At 36.8% G+C, this 17787-nt stretch overlaps 1 protein-coding gene across 3 annotated transcripts in view; it reads right to left on the bottom strand.

Moving 5' to 3' along the window:
• Window positions 1-3790: 3790 nt before the first annotated feature.
• Window positions 3791-17787, bottom strand: part of PRDM6 (PR/SET domain 6) — a 76685-nt gene continuing 62688 nt past the window's right edge. For all 3 annotated transcript variants that reach the window (XM_058826148.1, XM_058826147.1, XM_058826149.1), the window contains exons 7-8: window positions 12143-12319; window positions 3791-5225 (exon numbers count right to left, since the gene is read on the bottom strand). In XM_058826148.1, coding sequence (XP_058682131.1) covers window positions 5111-5225; window positions 12143-12319 — 292 coding nt within the window. In that variant the 3' untranslated portion in view covers window positions 3791-5110. The remainder of the gene's footprint in view (window positions 5226-12142; window positions 12320-17787) is intronic.

The raw sequence follows: 17787 nt of genomic DNA, 5'->3' as shown, positions 1-17787 counted from the left end.
CAGATTACGCAGCTTTGGTGATATAATCTCATATAGCAAGACTCAGTACAGTTCTTGCTGGAAAGAACTTTCCAAGGATGTATAGGAACTTGCCTTGAATGATTGACTATCCCTGCTACTTGCAAATCAGCAGGCAGCCTGCTGGCCGATTTACCTGAGTATTTTCTCAAATATAGTAGTTTTGCTCAATTATTCTACCATGGTGGTTCTTGTGCTTATGTAAAAGGTCATATAACATGAAAGTGACAGAAACGGACATATTTTTTGCATACTCAAGTCATATTTTTTCAAGTGGAACAAGGGGTAGCTTAGTAAACTGATCACTGCTCTTTTTCACACACAATGGCATTGATAAAATGTTGAAAAAGGCACTGAAGGTCCTTTGCAGTGGAGCATGGTTGCTGCTTTTAACTGTGGTTTTAAAATGACTTCTGAAGAATGAGTGCAGAGTCCTTATCAGCTGGAATTTTGAAATTCTGTCTTAGTCCACTAGATGGTGATCCTTTTTATCAGGATTCAGGTAACCAAAAATTACTGGAGCCATCAACCACAAAAAAGCCTGGCACTCGAGTGGGGAGAATAGAAAACTTGGTTATAATATGTCATGATTTACATCATTATCATCATTTTGGAAAGTATTCTGAAATACATTCAAGAAATTGCTTGAACATGACTATGGCATTTCCTCTGCAATGTATCAATAGGAATTGTGAGACCCAGTGACCAAGAAACCTAAACTTGATCTCATTCTCTTCTGACCGCAAGAATTTGCAACTTCCAAGCTGCAAACACTTTTTAGAAGCTTCTAATGACAGCTACAGCAGGGCATGCAGATTATTTGAGGCTACTTTCAATGCACAATCATTCAAGCATATCTGACTTTTCTACAGAACACAGACAAAATTGCATAAGTAATATTAACATAAGACAAAGGCTTAGGGTACAGTAATAGAAATGTTTTATTAATCAAATATATTTACATTTCTTCATATTCTTTTTAAATGTGTGCCTGTTATTTTCATTTAAACACAATGTCATCTTTACATTTGATATCACAAGAATACAGCTACATGCATGACTTAATTGGTCCTTTACAGTAAAAAAGAGGCAATTTTATGAAGTTTAAAAAATGCAAGCAAACCGTTTATCATTCTAATGACAGTGTCATTATTATTTTTATTACAACACAGGACCCCTTCAGCATACTCTACATCTATAGGGTGGATTTATGGGCTTTTTCAGATTGAATTGATGATGTCAAAACTTCCAAAATCAAGGAAGAAAAAAAAAATTCATGCAGTCCCAGAATATCATATTTTCTGGAATCTTATCCACAGAAAGGACTTGCATGGAACAGAATAGCATTCTAATTGTAATTTCTAAAAAAAACAGAGCAACTTAACTACACTTAAAAGCAATGAGGAATTAATTTTGGACATTCACCTATTTATTTGTTTGAAATCACACCATTTTTTCAGCTATAAGACAGCGTCACATAACACAATGGCACCATACAAAAAATAAATATTAATTTAAAGGAGAGATGATGTTACCAAAAGTAAAAGGCATACACATAATTCCTTGTAAGTCTCTATTTTGTGATGTTTTGTAATTATAATATTATTCCAAATTTGGGGTTCTTTCATGGGAAGAAAATCAAATTGTATTTTAAACTATCATCTTTAGGGGCTATATGTAGGTTTATAAAGGACCTAAAAGTCTTTCTGAAAGGTGTAATTCTATGAACATATAAAATTTAATTCCACACTGAAAAAGAATCAGAACTAGGCACAATTTTTAAATATGATTTCCAACATGTTCAGGGTTTGACAAAAGAAAATCCAAAACCAAAAGCTTGTGTTTTTTACCAGACTACAAAACAGAGATGCCAAGTGCTTCAGAAATTCTGAAATGGCAGGCACATAATCACTACATTTAAAGATAATTGTATTACACTTACTGCTTCAGATTACTGTGTGCAAACACATATTGTATGCATAATAGACCTAAATGTACAGTTGTTCTGCTGATACATGTATTAAAACTCACTCAGCCTTTGGGAAGTCCAGACAGGACTTCAATTCTGTTTAGTCCAAACCTAGAATGTATTTTAGTTTGTTCGTGTTGGCTTTACATTTGCCATACAGTAACAAAATGCCAAATGTGGTACTTGAGAAAACACCACTATGAAATCATGGGTTTTCACTGTATTGCTTTTGTGTGCTGCCAAATCTGTTGTGAAAATGCAATGTATAAAATAGCACAATAATTGAAATTGTGTTTAGGCATATGGAACAGCATAGTGATTTACACTAGAGAGAATTATTTGGAAGTAAATAAAATGAGTTCTGCAGACATACTACTCTAGTGCATTTTTAAAAAAAATCCAGTACAGTCTTGAAACAATTGACCTTCACACCCATTCAGCAGAATATTTAGACATGTTAAAATGAAAACATACAAGTAAGCCTACCTGTAGTCAGCAGGGAACTTGCAATATCTGTAAGCACATACTTAGGCGCTATTTGCACTACAGGATTCGAATACAGTGGAGTGCTCTTCACTGCCACGAACCTCATTCCTGACCATGAGAGCACGGTTAGATAATGCAACAGCACAATTTACTGATCTAACATAGCTCACATTTGCTTTTCAGAGCATGACATTTTCCCACTTACTCAATTTATAAATTTTCTGACCTCTTGCTCTTTTTTTTAACTGTTTGCTTGCAGAAATGATCAAAGGATACTGTTCAAAAATGTAACTAAAAGTAGGTGCCCACCAGAATGTTACTTTACATTTAGTCACTTAAACAAGGGAAAATGTGAACTACCAGGCATGAGTGTCTGAAAGATTTAGGATTTTATTTTGGTTTCTTCTGTTTCATTAACCTTGTTAGGAACAAGACAATGTTCAAATAGTCACCTTTAAGTTACAAGTCTTCCTACCCAGCTTCCCATGCTTCTTTGAACCTAAAAACAAACGAACAAACAAACACATTTATATAGTAGCTAAGAGTTTCTCATAGTTTTGAGGATAGAATCAGGCAGGCGACAGAATCGCTCACTCCCCATACCTCTGCACTCAGAAATAGAGCTGAAAACTCATAGGGATGAAGCTTCTTTATGAGATAATCTGGTATTTTCTTGAAGAACGATACAAAAAATCTTTTTTTTCCCCACAATGATTTTTACATTTCTAATGGCCAAACACAAGTACTCCTGAAGTAATTCCCTGCAAAGCTTTGGAAACTCCAGATTCTGTAGTGTAGTTTTTACAATATAATAAATTAACATCATGCAGTATGGATGTCTTTGTTTTTAAACTTCTTTTAAATGCATTTGAATTTTACTGTAAGCTCTTTTTCTGCTTGAGCTCTTTGAAGAATTCATAAATGGTCTGAACCTGGTGTTAAATTTGTAGCTGATTCTGTCTAGCCCTTTACAGAACTGGATACTTTATTCTCTACATATTTAAAATCATCCCCATAAATGTGTTTAAAATATTTAATATAATCAACTGAGCCCTTATGAGCCACTCAGCACTTCAGTTTTGGTGCAAAACTGAATTATTCTGTTTTAATCCCCATATTCTCCACAATTTTATTTTGCAGTTTTACCTTATGATAAAGCATGACCTCAGACTGTTTAAGTTTTGCTTCTTGGTGGTTGTGATCTTGTTTCTTTTGTTTCAATTTATTATCTTTTTTTATTTTTCTAAGTTTTTTTCTGTTTTTTTTCTGTTTTTTTTTTCTTTTTTTAAACATTTTTATCAATCTACAGCTCTAGCATTGAGATAATCAATATTTAAACAAATGTCACTGTTCTCTAAATGTGAAAACATAATTTAATTAGACAAAATTGTGAAATCTGAAATAAATCATGGATAAAAACATGGAAAAAAGCCAATACAGAAATTGTTAAATCAAACCAAGGTAATGACATCTGAGCTTTTTACATTTATGTTGGGAATATTTTGGCTTTCCCTCATTCACTGTACCAGGCAAATTTCCATCAAGTGGATGCTATGAAACCTCCAAGAAATTTACAGAGTATCTGTATTCAGATTTGTCTTTTGTTTTGAAGCTCAGCCCAACTGTATTGTAAGCTTCATCTAACACAGGAGCATTTCTAACTTTATCCAGATAACAGACTAAAAATATCAATGGACTATAGTTTGGATTTCTGATTGATTTTTCTAGAAATCTACATGACATTAAATCAGTTACCCAAACCAAATGTATCTTTTCGGTTTTCTGCTCCTTGTAATATGATTTACACATGGACTGGAATATTTAGTGTTTAAAATACTTTCTACCACCTCTGTCTTTCATAGCTATTAGACTTAATTTGAAAGCTCTATTAGCTTTAATACACTTTTCCTACTCGTTTCTTCATATAATGTATATTTGCAGATATACAACATCCTTTTTTTTTAATTTTATTTTATTTTTTTGGTTTTGTTTTTTTTTTTTTTTTCCCCAGAATATCTATGCCAATGCCAATGCAAACTACTTGCATGAAAAAGTGCACACAGTGTGAGGCATGAGACTATGGAAATGGAATGCCCTTTGGTCTGAGGTGGCAGACACTGACCCAGGTATAGCTCGCCACCACTTTCCATCCCACACAGCAATTTCTATTACAGCCATTTCAAGAGCAGCTTAGCCCAGCCCAGCCAAATGTGCAGACTACATCTGGGTCCTTTGAGTCATGCTACAAAGAAAGGTGCAACAATAAACAAGTCCATGTGCATTCTCAGTCATAACTATGAGCAGAAGAACCCTTGAGATCCCTCACTTTGGCATTAAATAACAATTATAAAGGCTTTTAGAATTAAAGCAATACATGAAGGAACTCGAAATGTTAACAGTCCCAAGTAACTTGTCAATTGAAATAAGACTCATCCCTAGTCATAAATAAATAATCTCTTTCCTGGTCTCACTTCCATGCCAGGATCAATATCTCTTAACATCTTACTTATTTTATTACTGCTTTTGGTTTTCTGGGACTGATTGAAAGTTGCTCAGAGGAAATCTTTGGTTTTGCTTAAGTGTCCGTGACATTTAATCATGACTTTCCTTGCAGTTTAATTCCAACCAGTCAATCAGTTAATCCACTTCAATTGATTCTGTGCTCTCTGTTATTGGCTTGCACTCATTGGGCATCCTCTGGTGTCGACTCAGCTGGGTGGCTTGTGTGAAGCTCCTCTCACACCTCTCGCACCTGGTGAAGGCAAGAGAGAAAATTGAGACCAGGGGGCTGCTCTGGGGGGGGTGATGGGCTTTGTCTCATCCTGCCTAATCAGAACAGACACTCAAAAGTGGCTTCAGATTTTACTGGCTCAAGAGGTTTAATTGGTGGCTACTTCCAAGGCCTTGATGCCTATGATGGGACAAGTCCTGTCTGATTCAGAACAGAGGAATCTGTCAATAGACAGGGGGAAGGTGATTTCTCCAGAGAGGCCTGTCCTGCTGTAGCTCTGATCACTGTCAGTTCGAATAGATAAAGAACAAAAAGAGATTTTTAGGAGTGAGCCATCAAAGAGGCAGCTTGTCTGCAGTTTTCTGCTCTGTATCCCCTAAGAGAAATTGATGACAAATAGAATTTCACCTTCTGCTTTTTTAAAATCCACTATTGCCTATTGGAGGATGAGAAATCACAAAGCAGTAATTGTTCAATCCTAGAACAAAATAAAACTCTTTGTTTATCTGATCTGACCATATAGTGGGATTCATTTTAAAAAGGTGCATAGAGATGGTGGTTATTTCATTATCTGTGATCATCCACACTATTTAAGAAATCTATGAGCAGGAACTCATAACAGCCATCAGTGTTGCTTCACTTTTATATTGTCTCTTTCTACTCTGTCCTCTCTTAGAGAGCCATAATCTGCAAGAAAAATACTATGTGAATGAATGAACAAGCCACTGAATTTTGGAGAGGATAGAATAGGGGCTCATGTTGCCTTGGAATTAATCCCTTATCCCTGCTCTTAAAGGCAAACTAGTGTATTTAATCTCCCAAATCCTGCCTTCTTGATTTGCATCCTGAACACTAGAGAGGGGTGTTGGATGAAACATGGATGGAGCAGATCCTTCTTGTATGGTGCTTCTTCCAAAAGCCATTTTTGCTTTAATGGTACTGTGTGATGTTTTATCTCTAAATAATTTCATGAAAATATCACAGCAAAGAATTCTCCACCTTCAAAGGAGAAGTGAGGAAAACAATGGGATCAGCTAATTAATTTTAATCTTTCACTCTTCACTGATGTGAATGATAGAAAGTGAAATGTGATCTGCTCATAAAAAAAAAAAAAGATATTTACACATATGTATAATTGTGGGTATTCTTCACATTAATGATTTTTAGTGATAAAGTTCTGCTTCAGGACAATTTAACACAGACATTATGGAGTAATTCATCCCGTTACTGTACCAATCTAATATGTCAACACTTTTTAAGTTGTATTTCCTTGATTGTCTTTCATGGAATATTTTTAGCATCCTATGCCACTGTTAAAAACTGCACTGTGATCTTGACAAATGTAAAATGTCAGCTTTAATGTATCAGACCTATCAGCTCAATGAAAATAACTCAGAAGTATTGATTACTTAATGATTTTTGGGGTATTCATTAATGTCTATGTGCAGATCATCCACTCTCCAGAGCTCCTGAAGTGCTGATGACACATTAGTGCACTGCTGATTGTTTATTAGAAAACTGATTACTTACTGGATTAGTGTGTCAAAATATACTACCTTTCATTGCCTGACAAACTTGCAAATTATTGTATTATTTTTATATACATACATATATATCTATCACAGAGGCATTACAATCAATTTTATGGTGAGGGGGTTAACTTAGTCTGTATGAGATATTACTGGCTACTTGAACTTGATAGTTTTGTTATTTTGATGTCTACAAAGACAAGTACTTTGCTTGATGAGTAATAGGAGGCTTGGATCCCTGCCTAACTAAGCTGTAAGTGATACTGTTGCAAGATTACCTATAAAATCAGGTGTGGCAACCCCTGATTTTAAGAGCCTGGCCATGTAAATGAAATTCAGGGTGTCAGAATGCCTAGACACCATTAGTGACTTAGATAAAGGCTACAGAATGACCAAAAGACAGTGTTACCCATTAAAATAATTTGCTGTGGCAGGCCTCCTTACCCTTTCTGGAGCTTGTCTGGGAGGCTAGGATAGGACAGGCAGTCACTCAGCACCTTGCATTGCCAGTGAAAGTGCAGAGCAAGGTTTATCATATTTCTTTAAAATACAACTTCCCATCCTTTATCCACAAGACCCTTCTGTTGTGGAAGTGCTCTACCTTCCCAGCTACAGGCTGATACACTAACATAAAGGCACAGGAAAGAAGGGTGCTAAAGAGAGAAGAGAAAAAGGACAAATCTCTCTATACAAGCATATACCCTTTATGAATAGGAGGGCTGCAGGTGCCAAGCATGGCTGCAGGTCAAACTGCGATGTCTACACTTTCATAGCCTTTGGGCAAAAGTCAGAATAAACCTCTGGCAAGGCACTTGGTTCCTCTGTCTTTCTCTTGTACCTGGATAACCTTCAGATAGTATCCAAGGTGCCTAGGATTTTCTAGGCACCTCCAAATGATGTGGGTGGTGCTTTCAGGACCATAGTTTTGGATATATAAGTACCTGGCTTATGGGCAGAGATCTGTATTAGGCTCCTGATTCCTCTTTTCAATGTGGTCCAGAGAAGTTGTTGCTGGATACAAACTGATAGAAAAGGTGAAGATAATAGTGTCACAGCAGTCAGCATTACTGTCTCACAGTAGGTAGGAATGGGAGGAAGGGCAGGAATATTTTTCTTCTGGATTGTGATGTACTTTTATGCAGCCTGTCCCTCTACTAACCATTCTTTCCCAGCCCATCATAGCAGAAAAACTGCTCCCATAAGTTCTCCATGAGATTGTCCATAAGACTGATGAGCATGTGTGTGTTTTTGTGTGCTTATTCCTGTACCATGACCCATACATGTTTAATGTTGTATTGGAAAGTTGAACACTAGTCAAAATCATCAGAAAGGAAAAAGAGCTCCTATCTTATGTGACCACACACTGAGCAACCATAGTTCTGAGCCCAAGCCTGAATGTTAGACATACCAAATTTTGGCTAAGCCTGCACTGTAGATACTGGAAATAATGACACTTATTAATTTCCACTTAGGGCCGTCTGATGGCATTTGAATGGAATTTAAACAGCCCCAGATGCATATAGGTCCAAAGCAATACCAAAATCCTCAAACAATTAGATACCATCAGTGAAAACTGGGTCCATGTTACCTTCTTTCACAATGTGTACACAGTATACAACCTACACAATGTGTACACTGTAATAGTAAGGAGCAATATACTATAGCATTCAATCTCCAGTTTCCTGGAATGATCTGCTTGGGTGGAGGAGGCAAGCAGAATTGTTCTTAAGTTCAATTGTGGTGCACCAATATTGTTGGGATATGTCTACAGTACTGGGGTTTCTGATTCTGTTTAGATAGCCCTCATTTCTACTGGTCTGTTTGTTTGCCTCACAACGCTTTCAAAACATCAAGAGTGAGGATTATAGAGAGGATTGGTTTAATTTGCACACTTATGTCAACCTCTGTGAAAGGCTTCTGATGGAGAAAATGCTGAGGGTCTACTTTAGAGAAAAAGTATTTTCTCTAAAATCTCTTTCATTTCAAAGTATTAATCTGATATTAGATTAATACTCTCAAACATTTTAAGATTTCATTCAACAAGTACATTTAACACTACATTTTAAACCCCTTTGGAAGGGTATCAAAAATCCAAGAAAAATTATCAACCAAAAATGATCCCTCTTAACTACACTGAGATGTCAGTGCAGGTACAACATACATATTCAGCCTGAAATTAATGCTACCCAGCTTTGCATTTCAGTAGGAAATAATGTAAAAAATGTGAGCTATTGCAGGCTGAAAGAATCTTTGACTCCTAAATATTAGATCTTTGCTTAACCCTGATTCTGCAGGCAACTCCCTGCACAATTTTTTAATTCTGCTGAAATGGAAACAGGGAGGGGGTGAGAAAAAATTAAGAGAATGGAGGTGACAAATAATTTTTCTTTTTCTCCTGCATTTTAATTTACTTAAGAGCTTTGTTCCCAGACTAGCAGCCATAGTGGAGACTTCAGTAAGATAAGAATACACAAAAACTTTACAGTGGTGAGGCTGCCTTGATAGCTTGTGATGACATGAAAAGTCAAATTCAGCTAAAGCTTTGCCTACAGATAACCTCACTTAGCATTGTTATCTTAATGAAAAGCAAATAGAAAAGTCTTCCACCATGCATCCAAAGCTACCTAGGACCTACAAAGAAAATGCCCTCTCACAGAAAAGCTTTCTAACCAATCCCAAACGCCCTCTTACAAAACAATTCATCTGAAATATTTTTTAACATACTGTCACCATATGCTCACCATTTTTAAAACCAACTTCTAGAAATAATATGCATATAAACATACTTAGTGTTTGACATTGCTTATAACATAGCTGCCTCACTGAATTAGAAAACATGAGATTGCATTCACAGCAGAAGCACATTTAAAATTTAACTTAGTATCACCTTCAAAATTATACCTATTATTTTTAAAATAACTTAGGCAGAATTTAAATAAGTTATCTCTATCCATGCATGGCAATTCTTTCTGAATAAAATAAAATACTAGTAAAAATGCTAGTTAAAAGAAATGTGTACTTCACCACAAATACAAACTTCTCTGAGGTACAGAAACACTGTCTCAGTGGGCTCTTCCATCTTGTATTTTTTTCCTTTGTAACTATATACTCAAAATTCCTTATAAAAAAAACATTTTAAACCCAAATTGCATGACCAAGAGATATAAATTTTTTTTTGTTCTATTTATGGTTCTTGCTTAATAGAATTTGTTGAGGGTTTTTTTACAAAATTTCTTAATACCAGATCTTGTGCACCCCTTTTCCAAAGGAGGAACTAAACAGTGATGAGACATCAAGATGAGCTGCAGCTCTCTCTTTTTCCTCCAGCAGAGATAATAGATTGATTTCTGGATAGGTTTTCTGCCCCTCCTCTCTCAAATGCAAGCAGTCCTGCATGAGAGACAAATCTGCCCTTTTGAACAGCTTGCAGGATCAAGGCTTGTGTGCCCTCTTATCTGACTAGCAGGGAATGGAAGATCTGCAGCTCCAGTTTTAGCGCCACGTGAAGTTACTAGTCAGCTTACTGCAAATTCTTCAACAAGCTATCCAGAGAGAAATGGTGGTACTGTTTTTTGTGCTTAAGGAAGACACTAAAGAAATGTCTTGCACAACTGAAATTATGCCATACATCATAAAGAACCAGTACAAAACATAGACTTTTTTTTGTTGTTGTTGCTCTGTCCTGCAACTTACGGAATAGTCAGATATGTCCTGGAATAATACTTAAACACTTCCACATGAGTAGGGCAAAACAAACAAAAAAAACCCCAAACAAACAAATCACAGACCTCTGGTTAATTGTATTAAGCTCTTTCACAAATGAAATTGTGGTTTAATCAAGCCCATTTTGGGAAAGGGTAAAAAAATTAGTAAACCAAAAGGGAAAAATAATGACTCTAAATGGGGCAAAATAGCAGACCTATTGGAAACATGACAAAAACAGGATGTTAAGAAAAAAAATTAAGTGGAGTCAACAAGGTTACACATAAGTAACACCTTAACATTAAACAAAATCTATTTTCCATTTTGACCTGTAAGCCTCTTCCATTAATTACTAAAATCTATTTACACAGCAACTAGATAAAATCAATCTGATTGCTCACACCATTTTTGGCTCACTTTCTGTAGGCTCTGAGCATTCAACAGACTGGCTCAAGAGAAGTCCGTATTCAGATGTTCTGAGTTTCCACGTTTTGCCTCCTACAACACTATCCTAGCCATGATTTCTGATATGCAAGTTCTTCTGTACTGGATATGCAGCATTTTGTTCCTAGCTCTGTCCCCTTGCCCCTGGCAAAAACATGCATGGAGGCCATGCTTCCTTCCAACCTTATATGGAGGCAAAGCATGCTCACCAGTATCTCTGTCGGGCTTGTTATGAGGGGCTCTGACAGGACCCATGGCTGAGCTCTCTAACAATAACCAGATCAAAAGCACAGTTTGGCAAAAGTAGAAAAAAAAAGACAAACAGAGAAAAGTGGACAGAGAACAGACAGTACTCAGAGAACTGGGAGAGACACAAACCTGCTTCTACACTTACTCTCCTTCCTCCCAGGAACATGCAGGAGGCTTCCAAAAGAAGTAGTATCAATACATAAGGTGGAATTGCTCCAGTGACCACACCTCTGAGCCTCTGTCAGTTCAGCCAAGACAAAGACACAAGTATGGGATATATTTCCTCTGCTTTGGAGAACACTTCCTGTTATGTAGGCAGAGTCTTACATGACAGAAGGTAAAATATACCTCGATCAGTGGTACTATGACTGGAAATGAGCACTGCTGGAAGATTTCTGAGGCAGGTATGTGCTTAGATTTAATAACAGTAATTAAAAATTTCAGAAATTAACAAAGTCTGTTTAATATAAAATCATTTTTATTAGGTGACTTTTTTTTTTCTTGTATCTTGGCCAGCTGAACACTATCAATTTATTACTACGATCTTTCAAAACTTATGCCACAAATCAGAGTTACATTTTCTATCCAGTGATTCTGAGACTAAAAGAAGGTGCTTATTTTTCCCCCATACATAACTAGAGCCAAATTAGCTTTTAAGTGAAGCTCCATCTACCTCAGCATATAGATATCAAAGAATCATATTCGTGTTCTTTCAGCACTGCCTGTCTCAGTCTTGATCACATTTTCAGCTGTGGTTCTCCGGCAGCAGCTTGCCACTTAATTAAACAATTAAGGTATCATTAGAGAACAGAAAATTATGCAAGGCTTTCAAGAAACCCCAAATCAAATCTGTATAAATTTTGATTTTAACAGCACCACTATCTATTTTACCTCGTGGTCTGACCTTGGCTTCCAAGGGAACCTCTGCCGAGTGCTGGTGATGCTGGTGAGCAGCAGCAATGCATTTCCCTCTCTAATCTCAGCTGGCAAAAGCTGCTAGCTTCAAGTACTTACTTGAAGGGCTTTTCCCCAGTGTGTGTCCGGATGTGATTGTTGAGTGTGGTGGCCCCCGCAAAGGCGCGCCCGCAGTAGCCACACTTGAAAGGCCTGTCGCTGGAGTGTGTGACGACGTGGTTCCTCAGCTCCGAGGGCTGGGAGAAAGACTGGGAGCAGTGACCGCACTGGTAGGGCCTGCAGTGGGAAGGAGAAACAGCACTCCATCAGCGCTTTCTGCAGGCACGAGCAGCAAACCACACGGAAGGGAGCTCCTCATCTTGCCAGTAATTTTCAAAGAGAACTGTGGGTGAACTTCTCTGGGTCTTTCTGGGGAAACACATACCCAAAACTTCACAGCCTCTCCAACAAACGTGGAATTCTTGGGCAGAAATTAACTGAGAGTCTACAGGGCCCACAAACCATCATTCAGAAAACTAGTGAGCCTGCTCTGCTCATCATATGCCTGCCTTAATTCTCTCGAACTCAACACAGTACTCCTTAGTCAAAAAACCAAAAAATAAAAATACACACACATTGGGGCTGAGGGACTCATAAAATCCTCTGTCTGTTGGTGCCAGCTTCAGTCTTATTTACAAATGTATGTCTGATGGTTGTGTGTATATCCTAGTTGTATTCTGTAGCTATTCACAATTAAACTCCTCATATTGTTTTGGAGGGTTTAGAGATCACCTATTTCAATAAGAGACTTTGAAAAAGTGATTGCAGTATTACAATTATCTTTCCATTTTCTGCTTTCAGTTGAAAATCTTTGCATTTTATTAACATTTTTCTCTCATCTAGATTGAAAATGCCTTTTTGGGGGATCTTGAAAGGAAACCTAGAACTAAGGTTTTCAAAAACACATCTTACTAAAAGGAAACACAACAAGCAAACACACAAAACTGATTGATATGTTACAAATTCAGAATCACAAAAAGCAGACTGCAAACACAGAAAAAAAATAAAAGGATACAAGACAGCAATGTGAGGCTGATATGTCTGCTGAAATTCTAACTAAAATAAAATGCCAAGAAACCATGTCTATATATTTCTCTTTGGAAAAAGTGGTTTAATATCAACATCCTACAGGGGTTTGTTTTCCATTTCATATTTGTTTTAATTTAGCAGCAGAGTCCTAAATGTTTATCAGACTTCTTGCTAAGAAAATTAAGATTTTTTTTTTTTCTGGAGGGATAATAATGATTTTTACCCTACACAACATTTTAACTCTTGGTGTCTGTGTTTCCAGAGCCAATGGCCAACACAACTTAATTGCTCTCTCTTTAATAAATGTATGTGTTTAAATGGCTAGAAACCAAAACTAAAGGGAAAGAGACAATGGTGACCAGGCATGTACAATTCAATTAAGTGCAAAATAAAGTGAACTCTCTCATTTGTCAAGTGAACTGTTTAATTGTGGCTACTTGCATCACTGAACACAAATACTATTATTTTACAGTGCTTCAGAGCACTGAACCCTGATTGTAGAATTTTTTAGCTTGATTAATAGCTCAGTATTCATCAATAACTCAATAGCTTACAATTTTAATTACTTGCATTTGAAAATCTAACTACTCTCCAACAAGTTTGAAAGTAATATATAAAAGCTGTGGAAAGGTAATTTAGATGATGTGGCCCATAAAGATACACATATATACATAAAATAATATTTTAAAAAAACCCCAAAAACCAAACCAACAAACAAACAAACAAAAGAAGAAACAAAATATGCCAGCAAATCGAAGATAGTTTTTATCTGTTTCTCTTACAAGTAGTAACATCCAGTTTTCACCTTTCTTGGAGTCCAAAGTTAATTTGCACAGAAAATATTTATCAAATTTGGTATGAAATTTCAAGAAAGATTTCAAGATTTCAAGAAATCTCAAAACAGAGAGAACTGATGAATGCAGTAAACACTTTTAAGCAAAATAATGCAATAATATATTCCATATCCATGAAACATTGATTTTTTTTTTTAGTAATGAAGGAGACCATTAACGTCTATTAGCCTCTGGTTATCTACTTTTAACAGCAATGACAAAAAATGATACAATGGTACATAAAACCAATTAATCTTTTGTTTTTTGTTAAAGTGATAAATAAATCAATGTAGTTAATTTAATGCATTGAAAATTCAGACTGTATCTTCTCTGTAAACAGTCAAAATTTCAAACCAGATATAAGTGAACATTGTGATGCCAAACAACACAGGTTCTTTGGCTCAAAATAAATGTATTCTTTACAAAATACTCAGAATATATTGCACTGGCTTATGGTCAAGAAAATAAGCCCTGTAAAAGATCACCTATTGTTAGATCACTTTAACTATATTTTTCAGATTCATCCATATATTGGGAGAAAAACTATTAAAGAAGTTACCCTTCTCTTTGTAGAGGATGCATTCACCCAGTTTATAGTCAGTTAATTCTAATTAATACAAAAACATGTAATTTTTTTAAAGTTTAGATAAATTACATATATTAGGCAAAATTAATTTTTAAAGGAGAGCCTAAAAATTCATTCAAATACTGTAACATCTTAAAAATGCTCTAATATGCACAATTGTGAATTTAAGTATGCCAACTTCTGATTACTACTATTTTTTAAAGAGCAAAAAAAATTTTTATATTCAATAAGTAGAAATGTTATCATTCTGTTCTCTGGTAACCACGCTCAGAATTTTTTTTTTTTTTTCTTGGAAGAAAATAAAATCAATATGTTATTTTTCAATAAAAATGAAAGCGGTGCTGAAGGAGCGAGCACGAGCAATGCTCGGTTCAGTGAGTACATTGACATGGGCAGAGCACGCCTGCCTTTGATGTAGCAGTTATGTCTTCTGCCATCACTTTTGTCTGCACTGGGACAAGGAATTAAGGTGGTGACTTCGCTATAACAGAGTTTTGCAGGCAAGTAGGAGCAGCAGCAAAGTGACAGAAATGTTGGTCTTCATAGGTTGTACTTTCAAAAATCCACTGCTGGGCTCCCAGCTCAGAAAAACTAATTTCCTTGGAATAACCAGTACATGTATTGTGCTCTCTTGAGCTTCACAGTATCCATGTGAATCAAAATCTTACCAGACAGTAACTCTGAGTTACAGTTAAGAACAGCCAAGCTGACTACAGCAATGTGCAGATGAGAATGATGTTCCGACAACCATCAAAGGTAGTTCTAATGTTTTTTTATTAAGAATCTAGTTACATGGGACCTTTTAGCTCCACATCCCTCTTTTTGAGCTTAAAAAAGGAAATCTACTCCCTCAGAAAAAAATTTTCCTGTTGGAAAAATCACACTGTTGTTATTAATCCCATGCATCACTGATAAGCTGTCTAGGTTTACTGACATTTAGAATCCATCAGCTTTTTCTAGAGACCTTAAACCTACAGTCTCTGACTATATGATGGCCCACATAGGAACACGGGACATCTAAACTGAAATTCTGAGAGCAGTTCTAATGAAATAGCTTTCAGGTTTTGTGGCAATTTATACTTTGAGCTTTTCCAAATTGTGCAAGACACATTTTTCAAAATGAAAACACTAAGGAATAAATTTTAGTCTCTAAGCTAGACAAGTGTTTTTCTGTCTTAAAATTTTCTTATTTTTGCAGCTGATATTTTTCTGGGTGAAACTTCATCATGTATGGGACCAGTACAAAACTCATGCTTTCCTAAAAGCTCATGCCTTGGGCAGGGCATGTAGAACCCCTAGCATGCACAAAGCATGGTAAGAGAATAGAAAAATCCATATGCTTTCGTCTGAAAGCTACTGAGAGACAGCTGTATAATTAGGTTAATTCTTTCTAGATTTTCATTTAGCAAAACTGACATAGCTTTTATTTGTCTTTTACTATTCCTCTGCTAAAAGAATATATTTTCCAGATTCTGACTCCTAAGTATAAGTATTATAAACTTATTTTCTACATCATAAATTATTAACTTTTTGAATTATTAGAACTTGAAAAATTCAATCATTATTTTCCACTGCATTTTCAATTTATTTCCTTTAGGATGAATAAAGTGTGAATAAAGTGTGGCCTCTTCAGAAGTGAATTTGCTCTTTCCAAGGGGCATATGGAATTGTGCAATCCTTAGAAGAGTGAGTTCTTGAAAACTTGTAACTTTGTCACTGAAACTCTCTCAGTTCAGTGGGACAAAACAGCACAACGCTGTAATTATTTTCTTTCAAAAAGAGCTAGAAAAGCATCAGCTGAAAAGAGAGACTGGCATGTGACTGAAAGTGCTTTTCTTCCTGTTGGCTACTAAAAAGTAAAAAACCAACACGACCATAGTATTATAGAACGGTCTGTTATGAAAGGGGTGTTAAAGACCATCCTGTGTCCTTGCTATGGCTAGGGACACCTTCCACTCAAGGCCCCAGCCTATTTGGCCTTGACCATTCCCAGGACAGGGCATGACAGCAGGCAGCTTCTCTGGGAATATTTAAAGTCTGTCTCATTACCCTTACACTAAAGAATTTCTTTCTTACATCCAATCTAAATTTAGCATCCTTCAATTTAAAGCCATTATCCCTGGTCCTATCACTAAATGTTTTCACAGAAAGCCTCTCCAGCTTTTTTTGCAGGCCTTTATGGGTACTGGGTAGCTCACATAAGGTGTCCCTGAGCCCTTCTCTTCTCTACACTGAACAGCCCAAACTCTCTCAACCTGTCTTCATCCCTCTGATCATCTTTTGGGATTGTTCTCTGGACTCTCTCTAGCAGATCAACATTCTTCTTATGCTGGAATCCTCAGAACTTGATCTAGTGCTCCAGGTGAAGAGTTGAGTAGAGGGGGAGAATCACCTCCTGCCCACCCTTCTGCTTTTGGCATGGCTCAGGACAGGTTTGGCTTTCTGGATTGAGAGTGCACATCTGGCTCATTTCAAAACTCCTCATCCACTAGCATCTCCAAGTCCTTCTCCTCAGAGATGTTATTCATACAGACTGTATTTGTGCTTGGGATTGCCCTGACCCACATTTAAGACCTTTCATTTGCTCTTGTTGGACTTCATAATGTTCACACAGTCCCACCTCTCCAACCTGCCAAGGTCACTCTGGATGGTATCCCTTCCTTCCAGCATGTCACCTGCTGCACACAGCCTGGTGTCATCAGGGAACTTGCTGACGGTGTGCTTGATCCCACTGTCCCTGTCACCAACAAACACTGTTGTGCTAAATAGCATCAGTCCACATAGCAGCCCCTGAGTCTCCACTTGGAGCCTTTTGAGAGCAACTTTCCAGTCAATTCCTTATCCATTGAGAGATCTGACCATCAAATACATCCATGTCTCTTCAATTCAGAGACAAGGCTGTTATATGCAAACACTGCACAGGTCCAGGCAGATGACCTCAGTCTGTATTCACCAACTCTATAAACATTCTTGTAGAAGGCTACCAGATTTGTTAGGCATGATTCACCCTCAGTGAAATCGCGTTCGCTGTCGTCAGTCACCACGTCATTTTCCATGTGCCTTAACCTAGTCACCAGGAGAATCTGCTCCATTGGCTCTTGCCAAGTACCAGAGTGAGACCGACTGCCCTGTAGTTCTCCAGCTCTTCCTTTTTAACAGTGGAGGTATTTTTCCATCAGCAGGAACTTCACCGGACTGCCACAACCTCTCAAATATTACAGATAGTTGCTTAGCCACTTCATCCATTTCTTTCAGGA

The sequence above is a fragment of the Poecile atricapillus genome, chromosome Z (genome assembly GCF_030490865.1).
Source record: "Poecile atricapillus isolate bPoeAtr1 chromosome Z, bPoeAtr1.hap1, whole genome shotgun sequence".
NCBI lineage: Eukaryota > Metazoa > Chordata > Aves > Passeriformes > Paridae > Poecile > Poecile atricapillus.
Note: the sequence above shows the minus strand (reverse complement) of the source record. Positions and strands in the feature narration are given on the sequence as shown.